Source organism: Tachypleus tridentatus, chromosome 4 (genome assembly GCF_004210375.1).
Source record: "Tachypleus tridentatus isolate NWPU-2018 chromosome 4, ASM421037v1, whole genome shotgun sequence".
NCBI classification, from domain to species: Eukaryota; Metazoa; Arthropoda; class Merostomata; order Xiphosura; family Limulidae; genus Tachypleus; species Tachypleus tridentatus.
In genome coordinates this window covers 33,983,901-34,001,556 of record NC_134828.1, presented here as the reverse complement: position 1 = coordinate 34,001,556, position 17,656 = coordinate 33,983,901, and the positions used below count along the sequence as shown (strand labels likewise).

Sequence of the window (17,656 nt, the reverse complement as noted above, 5' to 3'; positions counted from 1 at the left end):
TGTCCACAAAAAACTTATTTTTAACTTAAAAGTTATTTCTGTAATGTAAAACAATATTTGTTTCTAAAACATAATTCTGCAAAAGGAATAGTATATTTATATTTTGTTTATTTTATATGAGTTGCCATCTTTTCATTTAATCGTTGTAGTAAGTTTATATCATTACTAAACCAAATAATTTTGGTTATCAATATTACTGTAATGATGAATTACCAAGTTTAAGTTATTGCATGCGCCAGTACATTCAGTATGAACAGAACCTCAAAACTTTGAATTCAGTTCAAATTCCTGTGAAACGGAGTTTAATTATCAACTGCACATGCGAAAAGCTATAGGGCTACGTTTTATTTAAGCGAAGAATTTGTAAGTTAGAAGTTAGATTAAGAGAAAACAAAGTTTGCTCTATCTCATGATAGATTAGTATTTAGAATAGTTCTAAACCAATTGTAGCTAACAGTAACAATTAGATTACTGGAATCAGTTATTGGCTAACAGTTTTAACCATTCTAATTGGTTTATAAATTTTAAATATATATTTTTCGTGAATAAAAATATTATAAGTTTAATATGTCAATAAAATCTAAACATAGTGCAAGAGCATTTACAATGCTCATTATATTTTTAAAAAACTCTACCGATAGATACCTGTACTATTAGAGTGTTGAAATAAGCTATGAGAAACGATCGTTTTCATGCACTAGATTAGTGATAGCGATCCTTTCTAACCCTGGGTGTCAAAAATTAAATATTTTCATGATCATAATTAAGTGGCGTGTATCATACATAAAGTGTCACTGTTATCAAAAGAACATAGCAATTTTAATAATAAAACTATATTCTAGTTCATTTGAACAATACAGGAAAAATAAAAATGATAATAAAATGTTTTAAAATTACCATTTTGCTTGTTATTTAGTTTGGTTTGTTTTGAATTTCACGCAAAGCTATATGTACTAGACGTCCCCAATTTAGCAGTGTAAGACTAGAGGGAAGGTGGTTGGTCATCACCACCCACCGCCAAATATTGTGCTATTCTTTTACCAACGAATAGGGGGATTGACCGTAACATTATAACGCCCTCACAGCTGAAAAGGCGAGCATGTTGAGTGTGACGGGGATTCGAACCCGCGACATTCGGATTACCAGTCGAGTGCCTTAACCATCTGGCTATGTTGAGCCTGTTATTTAGTGACTTATTTGTTGCTGTACTCCTGAAGAAAGCTCTTTATAGCAGGAGTGTAATTGTACATAATAATGCTACAGAAGCAGCACTGACATCATCAACCAATCTGTTTCTCTTGTTCGTTTTGATGTTATTCAAAGTTGAGAACAAAGTTTCGCAAGAGTAAGCTCATGAAACAATTGTCACTATAGCTTTGGTAAGTCTTTTAAGAGTGTCAAAACTTTCCAGGATGCAGTTCCACACTTTCAGAGCTTCATTATCAGAATTATTATTCACAAGCGGTCTCGTTCGAGTGTTTCTAACTCAGATCTGATATCAATAAATTTTTGCTTCCAGATTGGAAGCTGAATTGGAACTCTGCTAACTGCATTTCAGAGTCGTTTAAATCTAATCATTCAAACAAATCTAATTTCAGATTTGTAAAAACAGCTTTATCAGGAGATGTTATAAAATGTATTGTTCCTTATAACTCTCTGAACTGCACAAATCTTGTTGAAAACTGCTCAATTATAGCGTTAAAATTTCAACAAATTGTTTTCGAGCTTGTTCCAAGTCATCTCTGTCTTGACACTTCATTTCATCAAAATGTTTTTTAACCTATGATATTACTTATAATTTCTACTTTCCAAGTCACGTTTAAAAATGTTGAGCTTGCTTTCAAAGCCTTTGATCAAGCCAAACATTACATCAACTGTTTTTTCCAAAACCTTGTAATTTAATATTGAGTTCATTCAGATGTAATGACAGATCAGTGAAAAACGTAAGTCTTCTAAGCCCAGCCACATCAGTTAAAGTAAGGAAACTGTTTTGTATTTTTCAAATAAAAAAAATAACCCGATTTCACTTAAGCATTCCACTCAACGTTCAAGTACTTTACCGCGACTTAACCATCGCACATTATTTATTGTACATAAGTAATTAATTATAAACTGAATTAACTTCATTTGACAGTGACATAATTTCGGGCACAGCCAATGAATCTATCAAAGTGACTATTTTTGTCACAACTGCCATTACATCATTGACTTATTTTAAACCTACATTTGCACACAATATCTTTTGATGTATAATACAGTGAAAGCATACAAGCAGATGACCAACAGTTTCTTCACAAATCCAACATTTCGTCCAATCATATTTGAGGCAACATCTGTCGTAACTGACACTATTTTAGACACATATATCTGTTTATCACGAAGCATTCTAACAACAACCTCACTTATATCTGCTCCTGTTGTATTCAGAAGCAAATTTTTTAATTTAAGTAATTCCTCATATATTGCATTGCCACTGGGATATCTAGCAATAATAGCTAATTGAGCCAATGACGTAGCATCGGTAGTGTCACCGAGACAAATAGAAAATAAATCAATTAATTTTCTATATCATATTTTATCTTCATCACTCTGTTTTTTAATAGTATATAAAGCAACTATTATTTTGAAAGTCATCAAATACAAATGGTGCACATTTCACAAAAGTTTTCTTATTGAAGACTCCATCACTAAGTGAGTTTCCATGCTGGACAATAGTATGTGAAATACAGAAGCTTACAGACACTAAATTTGAAGGCCCACTTACAAATTTAAGTTAGTTGTCTGACTGAGACTGTTTATTTTTTTTATTTGTAATATATATATAAATTATTCACGTTCTCAGTTTTTTTTTCTAGAAGCCACTGGTGGTTAGTTTCGGAATGCCTTTTCACATTCCAAGTTCCTCTTACAACTGTTGTAGTACACAGGATGCACAGAGCTTTGTCGTTCGTATTAATAACACCATATTTTTCAGTCCACTAATCTTGTAAACTTCTTCCGCTTCCTTTCTTTGACAGTTTTATTTTGTTGTTTATCGATTCTGCTATTATGATAAGGATGAAATATTAAAAAACAATAGCAATTCAGTATCGGTAACACAAGTATTTAATGTGACAAATGAATGTTAGAACAAGTAAAACGATGAATTAATGTTAGGCCTGACTAGTTTCAGCGATACCACAGTTAATAAAGGTTTATAGTCCAGTCCACCTATGTTAATAAATATAGGAGAACATAAAATAGGTATTAAACGGAAAGATCATCAAATAGATAACAGTTGACTGCTCCGTATTGCATCGACTGTTTGATTTTTCTTTTCTCCTTCTCGAGTATATTTCAAATAATTTTTGTATGCATTATGAAATTTATAATTTTACATAACGTGTGATTAATCAAAGGAATTTTCAGTGTTTATTTAATCTTTTTTTTTTTTTCTGTTCACTTATTACCTTGTATATCCAAGGAAGAATAAACACATTTAAAATTTTGATGTGAATTAAACTACTTTATTTAACATAAAGGGGCATGTGTGATGCGGAAACAATGGATCCTCAGACTTACCGTGTGTCGAGATTTAATTTTTTTGGTTTAGATGCCAGTGGCAGTTAAACAGTCTATACCACACTTAACAGAAAGGACTTTCTTGACAGTGTTAAGTTTCCTTTTACGAAACAACACATAAATAGACTTGAATAGTTAGATTATGTGTTTCAGCGTATGTTTCTATTGAGCTCTTTGTGTTCTTCTCACCACAGGTATTGAAACCAGGTTTCTTGCATTATAAACCAACATAGTTTCAGTGTAAAAGAACAATAATGTGCTACTTTCCTAAAAATCGACTTAGGCTTTATAAATTCCATCATCTCTTCTATGTACTGTATGTATGAAATTATGGGTCTAGTTCACAATCGTATACTAAAGCAATATTAAATTTTTATTTGATAGTCCCCTGTGAGTCAGTGTTAAGTGTACGGACTTTGAAAGTCAAACTCCTAGATTCCTACGGTGCGCAGAGGGCGAGTAATTCATTGTGTAGCTTTCCGTTAAATTAAGTTAGCAAAACAAATAAATTTTACTTTGCAGCTTTGTGTGTGGAATAAGATTATACTGAGTTTGTGGAAAAGTAATCTTTTTTTATATACTTGTTATAGAAACTTGATGTAAACGAGAGTTTTTGAACACTGATTGGAAAATAAAATGTAAACAATGTTCACTGGTTACGAAAATGTAAAGTAAACAAGGTAGTAAAGCATTTTCAGAATTTTGATAGGAATATTTTGTTTGTTTTTGAATTCCACGCGAAGCTACACGAGGGCTATCTGTGATAGCCGTCCCTAATCTAACAGTATAAGACTAGAGGGAATGCAGCTAGTTATCATCACTCACCGCCAACTCTTGGGATACTCTTTTACTGGCGAATAGTGGTATTGACCGTAACATTATAACGCCTCCACAGCCGAAAGGTCGAACATGTTTGGTATAAGGGGAATTTGATCCCACGCTCTTCAGATTACGAGGTGATTGTCCTAACCACCTAGCCATGCTGGGCCTGGAAGGAGTAATAGAATAACAAAAAAACGTAATTTACTTTGCTCATAAAGATATGATAGTTTAATTTTTAAAGTATATTAACAAATTTAATCTTTTGATTTGTTTAGCACATTGGACTGTCTGTATCCTGTCCACCGTGGGGCTTTCAACCTAGGATTTTAACGTCGTAAGTCTGTAAACGTACCGCTAACCTGTCGGTGACGGCCCGGCATGGTCCGGTGGTTAAGGCACACGATTCGTAATCCGAGGATGGCAGGTTCGAATTCCCATCACACCAAACATGCTCGCCATTTCAGCCGTAGGGGCGTTATAATGTGACGGTCAAGCCCACTATTCGTTGGCAAAAGAGTAGCTCAAGAGTAGCTTTACACTGCTAAATTAGGGACGGCTAGCGCAGATACCCCTCGTGTAGCTTTGCGCGAATTTTAAAAACAAACAAACCTATCGGTGGACAAGTTAAACACTCAAGTGTGTCCGAAATTGCCTGTGTAACATAATTATTTAGTTTCTGTTGAATGTTTTATGTAATATAGAACATATAGGTTATTGTTTGATAATACAAAGTACAAAACGAAAAAAAAATTGACGTATGAAAGTTTATACAGTCGATTAGAACCGAGAATCTACGTATTATATACTTCTACAGTTGTAAGTTAATAAACAGTATAAGTAGATAGAATTGAATTATGTGTCTTAGCGGTATGCCAGTTGGTGGTTAACAATCACATAGAAACAGTAAACTCTTACGAATAGACAACAAGTACAACCTTTATCTCCATTAATCGTGTAGGTAACTATCATTTTACAAAATATTTTGAATGCAGTAATATTTGGATAATTTCGGAAATATGTTTGTAAAGTAAAGGTTATTTGCAATGACCTACAACTGATTATTTTAGGTATGTGTGTTATTAAGACGTAATGACATCTGTTAGCATGTTAGAAGTATCCGCAAAATGTAGGTTCTGAATATTTTATGGTGAGAATAATTTCAAACACTGATAGCAAAGGAAAAAAAAAATGATATAAGATTTAGAGAAAAATAAACGGTATACTTATTAATAGTGAAATTGCAATTTTTTCTAGTTTTTAATTCAGTAATTGAACTTGCTGTTGGAGTGGAGAGCTGAGATTTCCACAAGACAAAAATAAGAATCAAAAGTGAAACTCAGAATCATGGAGATACTCCCACTTTTATGTTAAACGCAGTGTACAATCCCTTAGTCCTTAGAATATCTACGTTAACAACCATTTTAAAACCAACATATCAGAAAGATAAATTCTAGATTGATAATAACTTGTCCAAATCTGTACTGTCGCCTGAAATGAGCAAAACTTTATTTCAGTGGGCCATACAGAAAGAGGGCCAAACAAGTACAAGCTGTATAGAGTAATTGTTGAAATATGTAACCTTTACTTGAGGTGGAGTGTTAGTGAAAGTTAATAATTCCTATACATTTGGTTTACCTTAAATATGTGTGCAGAATACGTGAAACTTATAAAGTAAAATAAAAATAATATAAATATATCTGAATAAAGATTATGAAAGGACGAAATTAACAGTTCTTTTAACTGCGACCAGTGTGTTAAAAAACAGTCACGTATGTGTTAATACATTAAAAAAACAACAAACAACAACAAACAAAAGCAACAACAAAACTTATGAATTCAACTGTTCAAATAATTTTATTTTTTAGATAGTAAACGTTTTTATTTAGAAATAGACTTCTTATAGTATGGCAGTTTAACAATTTTCATTCTGGTCTGATCAAATGACATTAAGAATTGAAACAAAAAGAATTAATCATTACAAGTAAAAGTAATCCATGTATAAATGAATGAACCTTAATTAATATGTGATCAACAAACAGAGAAATATATTTTATTCATACCAACCAGTTTTACAACAATGTTTTAACTTATTAACATATAATTGATAAAGCGTTCTAAAGAAGTTATTATAGTGATAAAGGAAGTTAGAAACCGAAAGGAAGAGATTACGAAAAACAATTACCTTATAAGAATGTATATACTGTTTGATTTGATAAATAGGTCTTAGTAGGGTATATATTATGTAAAATGTGAACAAAGTTTCAAAATGACTATAGACTGTTTTCATAGTGATGAGCACCGGCATGGCCAGGTGGTTAAGGAGCTCGAGTCGTAATCTGAGGGTCGCAGATTCGAATTCCCGTCACTAAATATGCTCATCCTTTCAGTTGTGAGGGTGTTACAATGCGACGATCAATCCCACTATTTATTGGTAAAAGAGTAAACCAAGAGTTGGCGATGGGTAATGACGATTAGCGCAGATAGCCCTCGTGCAGCTTTACTCAAAATTCAAAAACAGTTATAATGACGGTTATATGTTACGTAAAGAATTGTGTTTGTTTTAGCATATCTCTATAATGGAGTAATTTTGCTCTGTTCGTCACTGAACCCGAATTATTAGGTTGAGGAATAATTCGTGAGCGTTTTTAAATAATTTCATTCAAGCATTACATGCAAGACTATACAATACTTCAATGCATGAACACATTACACCCAAAACATTTATTATGATACTTTATTTCATGTAATACCTAGGTATATAGTATGCATTGTTTTAAACGAAATTGCAAGAAATTAAATGCGAAAAGCAGATGGTGTCGAAAATGCTCGATTTTGTCCACTTGACATTCCATTTAATGAGCTGAAAATGAAAGCAAAAAAGACATATGAAAATCAAACACACCATCTATTAGAGCAAAAAAATTATCTACCAAATGACATGAAATATTTTGCGAAAGCGTTTCATTTATGAATATATTTTTTTAACTTGAAAAAACGCTCACGAATTATTCCTCAACCCAATATATCATTGTAAGTCTATAAAATTACAGCTGACTCACTGGGGGACCCATGTAAAGGGGTGAAAACGTTTGTGATTTTTTTTAAAGGGATGAAGTAAAAAAGAAAACAAAAATACTTTTAGTATAAAAATATAAAAACACAAATAAATATTGGGAAGGACAAAAATCAATCACAAAATATATTGAGGTGGAAAGAATTGTTTGGTTTGAATTTCTCACAGAGCTATAAGAGGGCTATCTGCGCTACCCGTCCCTAATTTAACAGTGCAAGACTAGAGGGAAGGCAGCTACTCATCACCATTAACCGCCAACATTTGGGTTACTATTTTACCAACGAATAGTGGAATTAACTGCACATTATAACGCCCTCACGGCTGAAAAGGCAAACATGTTTGGTGTGACGGGATTCGAACCCGCCACTCTCAGATTAGAAAACGAAAAATCCGTGGCAAGTATTTTATTTTAAAGGAAGATGAACTTCCCAACTGGGATGTTCAGGGATATTTATATCCCTCTTCGCCCCGCTCGCGATAGAATTTTGATTGTGTAGATTGACCTAGTGAAGGCAGCAGTTTCAGAGAAAAGCAACGGAAAAAGTCCAGTCGGTTCAAGGCGGCGGAGAGGAGATAATCCAGCTTGAATGTAGAATAACGAAAAGAAGAGAATCAGGTGAACAATACATTAAACGTCCCATGATCAGGGCCACGCGGTAGCTGAGATCTATAAATCCAAATGCGAGATCTATAAATCTAAATGCCTCAGAGTTTGCTGTGGGGGTAAACGGGAGTACCCCGAGAATACTCACTTTCACAAGACACGCGCCGAATATTCTACCTGCATTGTGCCCAGTGCTAGAATATACAATAAAACATCAAATCATGATTAGTCAATCAATCAATATATTGTGTTCAGTGTTACTTTATGATGTCTTGGAGGCAAGATATGCGTTGTATGGAGATATTATTTTGTGTGGGGCGCTTGTTATGATATGTAATTTGGTGGTTAAGGAGTTACATGTCTCTGCGTTTTTACAGTATTTGTATGCTAATGTCGTAAGACGATCTGTGAGAAGAGGTATATTGCAAATTTCGTGCATGTATTTTATAGGAGTGCATTTGGGTAATCTAAATGCCATTCTTAGTACTCTGTTCTGTTGAAGTGATCTGGCTGTGGATTTTTGCAAGTTGTATATGATTTGGGCTCCGTACTCAATTAGAGGACGAATGTAGGCTTTGTAAAATTTAATGATTGTGTTAGGTGTACATCCTTTGTCGCTTCCTGTTATGAGTTTTGAATGATTATATTCCATTACTAACAGATTTGTTGACCATTTTGAAATGTTGTGTCCAGAAGAGTCGTGTGTCAAATGCTGTGTCCAGGAGAGTCGTGTGTCAAATGTTGTGTCCAGGAGAGTCGCGTGTCAAATGTTATTCCTAAAAAGTTGGCACATGAGCTTAATTTAATTTTATTGTTTCCTAATTCTAGATTTATTTTTTTAAGTTTTTATGATACTTATTGAGGCTGTGTCGAAATGCAATAGCAGTGGTTTTGTGTGGATGTAGCAGGACTTTCCAGTCATTACACCAATTGATTATAGCATTAAGTGTTCCTTGTATTCTATTGCTTGCAATTATTGGATTTCGCGATACACCCAGACAGCTATGTCGTCAGCGTATTGTGAAAAATATGTGTAAGTCAGGTCTGGGAAAGGTATGTTGTTCACAAAGATTATGTATAATAGGGGAGATAGAACAGAGCCTTGGGGTACATCCTTAGATTAGGAGACGAGTGCCTAAACTACCTGGCCTATGCCAGGCCGCCGTGAAGAGAACATGTTTATCTTATGGGGCTAAACCCGAGATACCAAATTTTCAAAATATCCTATAGAGTGAGGAAATGATTGCTACATAATTATTTGCTTGCTGTTTAGGGTAAAGCTAACATAATTAGTTGTCGGTGTTTAAACTACTTTAGGGATCGAACTATGAACATTAGCGTTATAAGTTCTTAAGCTTACCAGTAAACCACCGTGAGGTGTTATATAATTACGTTCATAGTAACATTTGTGTATAACTTACGAACATAAACTGAGTGGTGTAATTGAATTTCTGGAAAAACAACGCATGTAAGTTATTGTAAATATGAGTTTATAATTGTAACGCACTCGCTGAAGTTTCACTAAAACATTGCACATCAATAAAGGAATCATGATGAAAAGTAAACTAGAAAGTGTGGTTTAAGTAGATTGTGTTTTGCATTGGTTAGAAAAACAAGTCAAAGCGATGGTTAAAGTTCTTCTACTGGTTATATTTTGATTTAATAATTTTGGTGTTATGTGTTGTAAAGTGTTGTTTACTTGGGGAGATTAAATTACACATGTTTAATCAGTTTGTCGAATACAACCGTATGTTCTTCTAAGCTCTTTTCAACTTCTAGGAATCCAGGAATGAAAAACAATATGACGCTAATATACTGTTTATATACTATCTTCATATTGGTGGTGGTTGGATCCTTCATAGATTTGGTTCAAAGTGCTGAAGGTAAGTTGCTTAGTATTCTTTATTCTACAAGAAAATCAAATACATTAAGATAAACATACAAGCCCCTCACAATTCATTGGATGACATTTTTGTTGGGGAAAGAACAACCCCTACCCAATCCGTTTTTTTCTTAATTTAAACTAAATATTTTTGCACATTTCCATTGGCTAAAAAAGAAGGCATTTCCAGCACTACTGGCGCTGCAAAAAGTGATTTGAATTGTTAATGGTCAAATACAAGAAGCATGGAAGTCTCCATATGACACTTCAAGAACCATTTAGAACTACAGCAAGCCAAGTACAATATCATGCCTGTAGCTGCTTTCAAAATGTCCCTGTCTGTTTATCCTACTGCTGGCTATCGTGATACTTGGATCTTCCTTACCGAATCACAGGTGAAATTGTTCGTATCTTAGTTTAAAGCTAAACATAAAAAAATAATAAGAGAAGCATTAAAGGTTAGCAGTTGCTTAATTAATGATTCTGAGAACGTGGGTTTATTGATATATACTGAAATTACTCCAAGAGGTAGACTTTAGTACAAGCTAGTATAGAGACTTGAGGGTGCTACATCTAAAGATACGTGCAAAACCACCCTCTTTGGAAAATTCTGAGTTGAATATACTTTAAAAGTACGATAAACTGTAGTACACAGATGTTAATTGGCTCCTGAGAGACGTTTTGACGTAACGGTTTATGTCATAGTTCGTTTACTAAGGTGATCTAATAGATATCTTTACTATATATTATCTCGGTATTTTCTTGCACTATTTTTTGGGTGTTTCCATTTGATTACCAATTCAAAAATCAACTTTTAATTTGAAACATATAATATATTAAACTAAAATTTTATTTTTGATAGCTGCAATGTGAGGGCCCGGCATGGCCAGGTGAGTTAAGGCGTTCGACTCGTAATCCGAGGATCGCGGGTTCGAATCCCGTCACACAAAACATGCTCGCCCTTTCAGCCGTGGGGGCTTTATAATGTGACGGTTAATCTCATTATTCGTTGGTAAAAGAGTAGCCCAAGAGTTGGCGATGGGTGGTGAGTGGTGATGACTTGCTGCCTTCCCTCTAGCCTTACACTGTTAAATTAGGGACGACTAGCGTAGATAGCCCTTGTGTAGCTTTGCGCGAAATTCAGAAACAAACAAACAATACAGTGTGAGTGAGTTGATGGAAATTAGCAAAGAAGAAAATATGGTGAAACATACGTTTAACGTAATCAGTAGAACTGTATTTAAAATTCGTACAGTGCGTTATATAAAAGACAGCAATTTGGAAAAACCAAAAAAATCGCGTAAACTCTAGAATTTTTTCACATGTGTAATGTTATGTTTATCAGTTGTTAGGTTGGTTGTTTTTAATGTTTCGCATATTTCGATGTTTAAGCGTAACTTTAAAATATTTTACTGCATATACACTTTTGCTCAAAAAAGTCGTTACGGGTTGAAAAATGTGATTTTTGGTCATTTATATCATTTTAAAACTAAATTCACTTTGGGTATTGCCATTAAACATTCGTGTTTTATTTTTCTATTTACCTGTATTACCTGAGTTCATTTTGACTCGGTTTAGTCTCTTGAACATGGGAGTGTTCTGAGACTTGTTCCAAACGCAGTGTCTGGGGTGAGTGAGGTATAAAAGCCAGGGATTTTGGTACTACTTTTGTACCCCACCTGTTGGCGACGCGTTTTTAAATCCGTAAATAATATAGACATTATGCCAGGTCCTACCAACGTAGGTTTGAGAAATGAAATGGTTGTCTACGACAACGCTGGGTTGAAACAAGGCGATATTGCAAGACGATTTGGTGTATCCAGGAAGATCGTCAACAGAGTTCTCAGAAGAAGAGCTGCAACCGGAAGTGTGAGACTCAGCAGACCCACAGGTCGTCCACGTGCCACTGTAGCACGCGATGGTCGCCGGATTCTCACCAATGCTCGTCGAAACCTTACGATGTCATCCAGGTCGACTGCTTCTGTGTTACGTGCGCAACAACTGATCCGGATTTCTCGCCAGATGGTTCATCGACGGTTGGTGCAAGCTAGATACAAAGCAAGACGGCTGGCCAAGAAACCTAAAATGACAGCTAGACATCGCAACAACAGGCTGCAGTTGGTTCAGCGATACCGTAATCTGACGATCGCACACTGGGATCGTGTAGGTTTTGCTGACGAATTGAAATTTCTGCTCTACCCCACTGATGGACGTGTACGAGTGCGCAGGCTTCCTGGAGAACAGCTGAAAATGTTTAATCCAACGTCGCAGGTGGCGGAGGTTCAGTGCACGTCTGGGTACATTTTGTTCTGCAGCTGTCAGCCATTTGGTCATTCTGGATCATAACGTCACTTGTGCTGTGTATCAGGATATCATGGATCGTCAGTTACTGCCATTTGCCCAGGGTATTTTCCAGGACAATCTCCGGCTGCAGCAGGACAATGCACCGGCTCATAATTCTCGCAATGTGCAAGATTTCTTGCAACAGCGTGGTTTGTTGATTTTTGAGCAATCTCCTGTAAGCCTAGATACTAATTCGATAAAGCATCTCAGGGATGAACTTGGCCATGCAGTTAGGAATAGGAATGATCCCCCTACAATCCTACATCAGTTACGCCAAGCACTGACTGAAGAGTGGAACATAATTCCAAATCAAAGACTCGGAACGTTACCCGAGAGTATGCCACGCCGCCTAGCGGACATTATGGCAGCACGTGGGGGCCACACACGTTATTGAGTTAAATATTCTGATGTGAATGTAACTGTTGCACATTTACTGAAAGTTTCAGATTGATAATAAATATTTTCACACAATGATGGTCTTATTTGTTTTGACTTAGAAGTGGAGAAAACGTCCATTTCTGGTGGTAACAGATCTTGAGTTTCACAGACATTTCCTTAAAAAAGACATAATCATGAAATATCACATGAATGTTTATGTTATAAACATACTTACCAATAATTACCAAAGGAAAGACATTGCACACATTATAAACACAAGAAAAATAACAAATGAGGGACAAACAATATCACATGTAACAAACTTTTTGAGCAAGAGTGTACATCGTTTTAGGAGATATTTTCGCACAGAGCTACACCAGTGCCTTTTACGCTAGCCGTCCCTAATTTAGTAATGTAAGTCTAGAGGGAAAACGACTAGCCATCGCCAACTCTTGGGCTGTTATTTACCAACAAATAGTGGAATTGACCGTCACATTTATAACGCCCACCATGTCCAAAATGGTGAGCATGTTTGGTGTAAAGGGTATTCAAACTCACGCCCATCAGATTACAAGTCCAGAAATTCAAACCAAACAAAACCAAAGCGTTATGGCCCCGTTGGCTTGTCGTACACCCGTACATGGTTATTTGATTGGCTAGTGAAACAGAGAAACGTCCCTCTTCGAATATTGTGGGGATAATTACAACTTTTAACAAATTCTAAAAATCCCTAACTATCACGACTGCCAAAAGTTATTAGGGGCCTGAGGTTAATCTTGTACATATCGGTCTTCATAATATCAGTTAACTGTAAAATGCAACGTTTCGAGTCTTTTGCACTGCAAAGTTTTTACTGCACTCTACATTTAGCGAAATTTTTTTCGGGCCCCCTGATATCCCTCTGGCCCGGGCGTAATTCGTCCGTTACTCCCCCCCACACCCTTATAGGCGTTTCTGCTTCCAATGAATAATTCAACCAACAGGAAAATTTCGAAAACAAGAATAACGTGTGGATGTCATGCAGGATGGAATAAACTAAGCGGTGCTGGAAACAACGTAATCTCATAGTAAAGGTTTTTCCGACAGGGTTGACAATAGTATATCCGTTCGTTTGGTAAGGTCATCTGATGGGGCCTTCCATCAATTAAAGGGCAACTTTAGTAGGAAGACAGTGATATTCATAGTGTTAATTTTCTTAAAAATTATTATAGGTATTTTTCAGTGTTAAATATAGGTACAAACGTATATTTACGTCAGGTTCTCCCTTTAGATTAAAATGTCTAAATTTGGTATTATGTTGTAAAGTCTGTTTGGTTGTTTATAAGCACAAGTTACACAATTGACTTTCTGTGCTCTGCTTATCCAGGGGATTAAACCCTGACTTTTAGCGTGTTAAGCCTTAAACATTGTGCTATAAACATTCTTTTTTGTTAAAAGTTATATATCAGAATAATAAAAAGAGTTCTCATCGTTTTATCCTTAAGTAACGATCTGAGTCAAGTACACTGACTTGGCTTTAAAATTTTCATTAGACAGTTTTAAAACAACTTGGAAAAGTCAAAGCGGAATTTAAATCTTGTGAGTAAAATACATATTTTTAATATGCTGGAAACCCGTTTATAGGTGTGTTTTATAACAAGATGAAACTTGAGAGAATGGTGTGGTTGAAAATGGTTTAGAATAAATGACAAAATGTAATATCAGTATCACTTGGAAACAATTTTTTTATTAGCCCGACGTTCCAGGCAGAACGCTCAAAGTTAAGAATACTCAAAAAATTACTTTTGCTAAACTCAAGGCTGTGCAATGGGGCAGTGTGTACAGTATAGCATCACAACAATACATGACACTCAGCTTTAAACACGAAATGATGGTATTTTAACGATGTGCAACGAGTATTTAAACACTAATTGGCCCTTAATAGTAGTTAAATAATAATGTGTTAATCGGCTCTACTAATGTTAAAATATTAATGTATTAATCGACTGTTACTACTGTTGAAATGATAATGTATTAATCGACTAAATGATCTTTCCTTCGATCTAGAATGACTGCAATTTGTAACAGAAAATCAAGGATCGTGAAAGTATACATCTGCTTATAAATAATTTTATTATTTCATTTCCGTTTAAATCATGTCTAACTAATAAACTGCTTACATAATCTGTAAATTAGTCAACAAATGTGTCGCTGACATTACCATATCTGATAACACTATGTAACACAAATTTTGTTCCTGGATAGTGTGTGTTATTTCTTAATTGCTTATGCTGTAAAAGTACAGAAAATGGCCATTATTTTCTTCAAACTTTGCTTTTGTCACCTGGATAATGAAATTTAGAAATTAACCTATTTTTCTATGTAAAAATGGGCAAATTTGCACATTTTCATTTACATGAGGTCTGAATAAAACAACTTATGAATCAAGATTTACATGTATTTATACTGAAGTTATACAAAAATGTTTAGAAGTGACTAGTTTTTCGAGATTTGCGACTGTAATGTAAATCCACTTTCACGTATCAGCCCCAAAATATAGTCTCCCATCGTGTTTTCGTTATACTCTCCCAGGTTACAAAAGCAAAGTTTGAAGAGGAAAATAGGTCTTTTCCATTTATTTTAGGCATAAGCAATTGGAAAATAACACTTTCTGCCCAGGAACAAGAAAAAAGTAAAATTTTTCTTACATTGTATAATTTGTGTTGAATACATTTTTTTTATTTGAAATGAGCTAAAAAGTACTAATTTGAACATAACCTAAAAAGTGACATTTAAAAAGACTTGATAACAGTTTCGATATCAAGTTAAAATAATTCAAGTTTATCTTCCCGTTTTCTTCAACGAGTGAATTTACTGTAATGTAATGTATATCATGAACGAATGACCACTTTAAACGCTATTATCAAATGGTTAATTAGTGGGAGATTCTTCTTTTCCCAGTATGTTATTGAATACAAGGAACGTTAGCAGTTTTTACTGTATGTCTAGTATCATTTTGTTAATTACCTAAAGTATCTTGGCTAATATATTTAAATAATAATTTTTTTCATATATGTCAATAATAGATCCTACTTAATATATATGTAATGATTTAATACTATATATGTTTAAATTATTCAAAAACTTTCTATTTTTATTTCCTGGGAAGTATGTATTTACAAAGATTTTGTTTAAAAATGATATTTTATTATTCGTAATTAACGCTTTTTATTATATGTTTAACTTATTTCAGAGCGAATTTTCCTTTTACCTAGAATATCACACTTTGAAATTTTGTTTGTATTTTTCCACATTATTCACCTTAAAACGTGTTTTTTTTTAGTTACAAAGAAATGCAAAGATCCAGGAGTATCCCCTGACGGTGAAAGAAAGGGACATTGTTGTTTTACAGGAAATAAGTTAATATTCTCCTGTAAGAAAGGCTTTGATCTTGTGGGTAATCCTCTTCTCCAATGTCTTCCTAGTGGAGTCTGGACTAGTCCTCGTCCATTATGTAAACGTAAGCTTTAAATATAAGAAGGTTTATTTCTTTATGTTTGGTGGTTCGTAACTATTCGAGGGCTATCTGCGCTAGCTGCTCTTAATTTAGACGTGATAAACTAGAGGGAGGGCAACTACTCAACACCACTCACCGCCAACCATTGAACTACTATTTTACCAACTAAACGAGTCCAGCGCCCTAACCGCCAAGCAACAATAAAGCTTTATGTTTTGTTTTTAGATAATCCATAAAATATTAGTTTGAGATATGGGTTGTGAAAGGAGATTAAATTATATAACTACAACCAATCGAAAAGTATAAAAAGTTATGATAAATTTTAATGAACGGCCTGAAATTGCCTCGTCGAAACTAAGAGAGAGAGGAAAAAAGTCTTAAATGCGAATTCATACAGGAATTGTAATGAGCCATATTCTAGTATTCGACTAATCACTAGTTAGTTTACTAGAACTGCCAATGAAATACATTAATATTTTTTTTTTCATGTGTGTATGTTGCAACGTCATATTTATAAATAATATATATATTTATTAATAGAACCGAAATGTAGTTGTTGTTGTTATTGTGATACACATATTAACAACATTTTAATAACCTTACGATGCCTGTGTACGAGATATTGATGTATTTTGTATTTCATTGACCGCTGTACTAGTGTGGGACTAAAATGACAGTAAAGCAATGAAATACAAAATACATCAATATATTGTACACAGGCATCGTAAGGCTATTAAGGCTATTTACTGTCATTTCAGTCCCGTGCTGGCACAGCGGTAAGTCTATGGATTTACAACGCTAAAATTAGGCGTTCGATTCCCCTTGGTGAATTCAACAGATAGCCCGATGTAGTTTTGCTATAAGAAAATACGTACGCTACCATTTCAGATAAAAAACTATTTATCCATTTGGCTATCCATCCACAGTATATGTATTAAGCGTATAACTTTAAACATTGATGAATATTTAGTTGATCGGAGTAATTCGCCAACAAGTTTGATACTAAGCTATCAACTCTAACCTTAATTTCCTTTAAGGAACTACCAAGGTGTGCACTACTTTGTGTAACGTATGCAGATATGTCATTTAGAGTTATACGGTTTTGGAATGAAGCTTTCATAACGTTGTTTATTTAAGTGTATTGAATGTAATATAAGTAATTACACTTTGATTAAATTATTGTTCAATGGCTACAAATTAACATCATTCCAATTATTAAGTTGGACTTCTTTAGGTATAATGATAGTGTTTAATGTTTGTTTGTTTTAGGAATTTCTTGAAAGCTAGGCTAGATTATCTTCGCTTGCCGTTCCTGATAGATAGTTAACCAACAACACCTTTCGGTAACTGTGGGCTACTTTTTTCCTAACTGAAAGCGGAATTGACCGTAATTTTATATCACCCCCCCCCTTCCTCCGCGGCTGAAAGGATCAGTATGTTTGGTAACAGGTTTCGAATTCGCAACCCGCAGATTGGAGAGCGCTAACCACCAGACCA

General features: G+C 34.5%; 1 protein-coding gene across 1 annotated transcript in view; it reads left to right on the top strand.

Annotated features, from left to right (window-relative positions):
• The window catches only part of LOC143248813 (complement factor B-like), a 62,788-nt gene that overhangs the window by 11,235 nt on the left and 33,897 nt on the right, over positions 1-17,656 (top strand). Inside the window, exons 3-4 of the mRNA XM_076497586.1 lie at positions 9,840-9,943; positions 15,986-16,162. Coding sequence (XP_076353701.1) covers positions 9,840-9,943; positions 15,986-16,162 — 281 coding nt within the window. The remainder of the gene's footprint in view (positions 1-9,839; positions 9,944-15,985; positions 16,163-17,656) is intronic.